Below are 2,220 nucleotides of genomic sequence, written 5' to 3'. Positions count from 1 at the left end.
CTTTCCCTGAGCTGCCCTCGTAAGACTCCCCCCAGACAGCGCTCTGAAAGACCTTTAACTTTCCCATGGCTGTGCTGCGTTAGCCTGTTCCCCAGACAGTTCCCCGAAAGACTTGAACTTTCCCAAAACTGCATCTTGTTCCTTCGATAATCCCCGCGTGGAATTTGAATTTCCCGCCCAGACATTTCCCCGTGTTTGACATCACCATTCCGATTCCCGTCGTCTGACCACACCTCGATCGCACTTATCGATAGTGGTTCCAGCATTGCCATCGTTGTTGCCGTTATCGTTTCCGTTGTCTTAAGTTGCCTCCGTGTGACCGTTTCTTGAGAAATCCAGTATTTTTTTTGTACCCATCGATCGCAACTATCGATCGACCGCCTATCGCCTGGCGCCCCCGTCCCTAATTTCCTCACGGCCTCGTTGTTTTGAGAAAAACTGGTAAGTTAACTTGCTGATTGTAGTTTTCTTTTAATTAACGACCTTTTTCTTTACAGCGACACCATGACCATGATGCCCCTGACATATCTCGGGGTGCTGACCCTGGACCGCGTGCCCCGGGAGACCCTTGCGGCGGCAAGTGACCCCCCTCTCCCTACGCCTGCGGCAGCCTCGTGTTTTCTGCCGGCCGCGTGCTTGGCCCGCGATTCCCCCCCTCACCGCCCCCGTTCCGCGATCGGCTGCTGCGGCGGACCACTCTCTCTTTTTTTTTTTGTGTTGTGCCTTGTGATCCCCTGCCCAAAGAACAACTGCTGGGTCAACTGCTATTATGTGTTTATTGGGCCTTAAACACCCGCACCCGGCCCCCTGCTACCTTGACTCGGTAGCGCTGCTCCCCGTCCAGCATGAGCTTGGCCCATCTGGCCTTCCGGTGCCTCCCTCGCTGCCGTCGCGCTTCTTCGGCCACCCGCGCCGGCCAATCCGCCTCCGGAACCTCCGCCCATGGTTCCGCGCCCTCCGACTGCTGTCTCCGCAGCGTCGGCCTCGCCGGTGGGGCTCGCGACTCCGGGCACGAAGTCTGCCGCGCCAGCTTCGGGGGTGGCGCCGTGTCCCGCGACGTCTCCGGCGGAGTTGGCCACTCCCATGGCCCCTTCTCCAGCCCCTCCTGGGCCTCGCGTTCCTCCTCCGTCGTCTCCTCCAGCCCCGCGCGATCGGCCGTCTCCGCGACGCGTTTCGTCGACCTGGCCCTCGGATCGCGCGGGACTCAGCGGCGGTGGGCGCCGCCACTCGATGGCTTCGATGGCCTCCCTCATCCTGGCCTCCTCGGGCGCGGGCCACGTCCACGTGACCGTCTGCTGATGCCACCGCCGCCCTTTCCACCACGATGGTCCGCAGCGCTTGCGCGACCTGCGCTTGTGGCAGGTGCCACTCCTGCTGCCTCGGCGGCGACAATGGTGGTGGTGTTGGCGAGTGTGGCAGCGGTGACGGCGATCGTGGTGGCGGCGGTGGTGGTGGCGTCGGCGATCGTGGTGGTGGTAGCGGCGGCTGCGTTACCGGCGGCGGCCGCGCTGCTGGTGGCGACTGCGGTGCCGACAGCGGCGGCTGCCCCTGCGGCGGCTGTGGCTGCTCCTGCGGCGGCTCTGGCTGCCCCTGCGGCGGCTGTGGCTGCCCCTGCGGCGGCTGCGGCTGCCCCTGCGGCGGCTGCGGCTGCCCCTGCGGCGGCTGTGGCTGCCCCTGCGGCGGCTGCGGCTGCTCCTGCGGCGGCTCCCACAGTGCGGCCTCCTCGGCCTCGGCGTCCCTCAGCCTCTGCTGCCACGCGGCGACTGCTGCACACCTCGCCGCCCGCCGGGCCTCCCATTGGCGGACAGTGACAGCCCGCGCCTCCAATATACGAGCCCACTCTTTGGGCTCGCCCGACGGTGGTATGTGCCCTAGGCCGATCCTCCCGAGCCCTGCCGTCGCCCTGCTCAACCGGCGGAAGATCATCCTATCCCTCAGCTCGCCGCGCCACGTCGTCCTCGTCCGACGACACCTCGGGACTGACGGTCTCCGTCCCCTCCTCCTCCTCCTCGCTCGCGTCCTCCGGCCCACTCTCGTCGGAAGAGATGGCGACGACCTCTGCGATCTCCGTCGCGTCTGCGCCTGGGTCCTCCTCCTCGGACGGCAGCTCCACGTCCGAGATCTCCCCGGTGGACTCCTCGTCCGCCTCGCTGATCGGTGACGGGGATCGCGACACCAGGGGGGACGCCAGAAGCTGGAGAACGGAATCGGAGTCCCGTC

The 2,220-nt window shown here is 65.6% G+C and overlaps 2 protein-coding genes across 2 annotated transcripts; one reads left to right on the top strand and one right to left on the bottom strand.

The window, feature by feature from the left end:
• Positions 1-785: 785 nt before the first annotated feature.
• On the bottom strand, positions 786-1,253 carry LOC128263996 (uncharacterized). The gene has a single exon (XM_052999280.1). It carries the CDS (start codon positions 1,251-1,253, stop codon positions 786-788), a length of 468 nt encoding a protein of 155 aa, XP_052855240.1.
• Positions 1,254-1,324: 71 nt separating this feature from the next.
• Positions 1,325-1,811, top strand: LOC128263994 (keratin-associated protein 5-4-like). Its single transcript, XM_052999278.1, has 2 exons — positions 1,325-1,559; positions 1,744-1,811. Exons 1-2 carry the CDS (start codon positions 1,325-1,327, stop codon positions 1,809-1,811), a joined length of 303 nt encoding a protein of 100 aa, XP_052855238.1.
• Positions 1,812-2,220: the final 409 nt, after the last annotated feature.

The sequence above is a fragment of the Drosophila gunungcola genome, unplaced genomic scaffold (assembly GCF_025200985.1).
Source record: "Drosophila gunungcola strain Sukarami unplaced genomic scaffold, Dgunungcola_SK_2 000042F, whole genome shotgun sequence".
In the NCBI taxonomy this organism is placed as follows: Eukaryota; Metazoa; Arthropoda; class Insecta; order Diptera; family Drosophilidae; genus Drosophila; species Drosophila gunungcola.
Note: the sequence above shows the minus strand (reverse complement) of the source record. Positions and strands in the feature narration are given on the sequence as shown.

What these genes read in the sequence shown, in the direction of transcription:
- LOC128263996 (XM_052999280.1), bottom strand. Translation starts at nt 1,253, where the DNA reads ATGAGGGAGGCCATCGAAGCCATCGAGTGGCGGCGCCCACCGCCGCTG.
- LOC128263994 (XM_052999278.1), top strand. Translation starts at nt 1,325, where the DNA reads ATGGTCCGCAGCGCTTGCGCGACCTGCGCTTGTGGCAGGTGCCACTCC. An exon ending in CGGCTGCCCCTGCGGCGGCT is followed by an intron (nt 1,560 to 1,743) that starts GTGGCTGCTCCT and finishes GGCGTCCCTCAG; the next exon opens with CCTCTGCTGCCACGCGGCGA.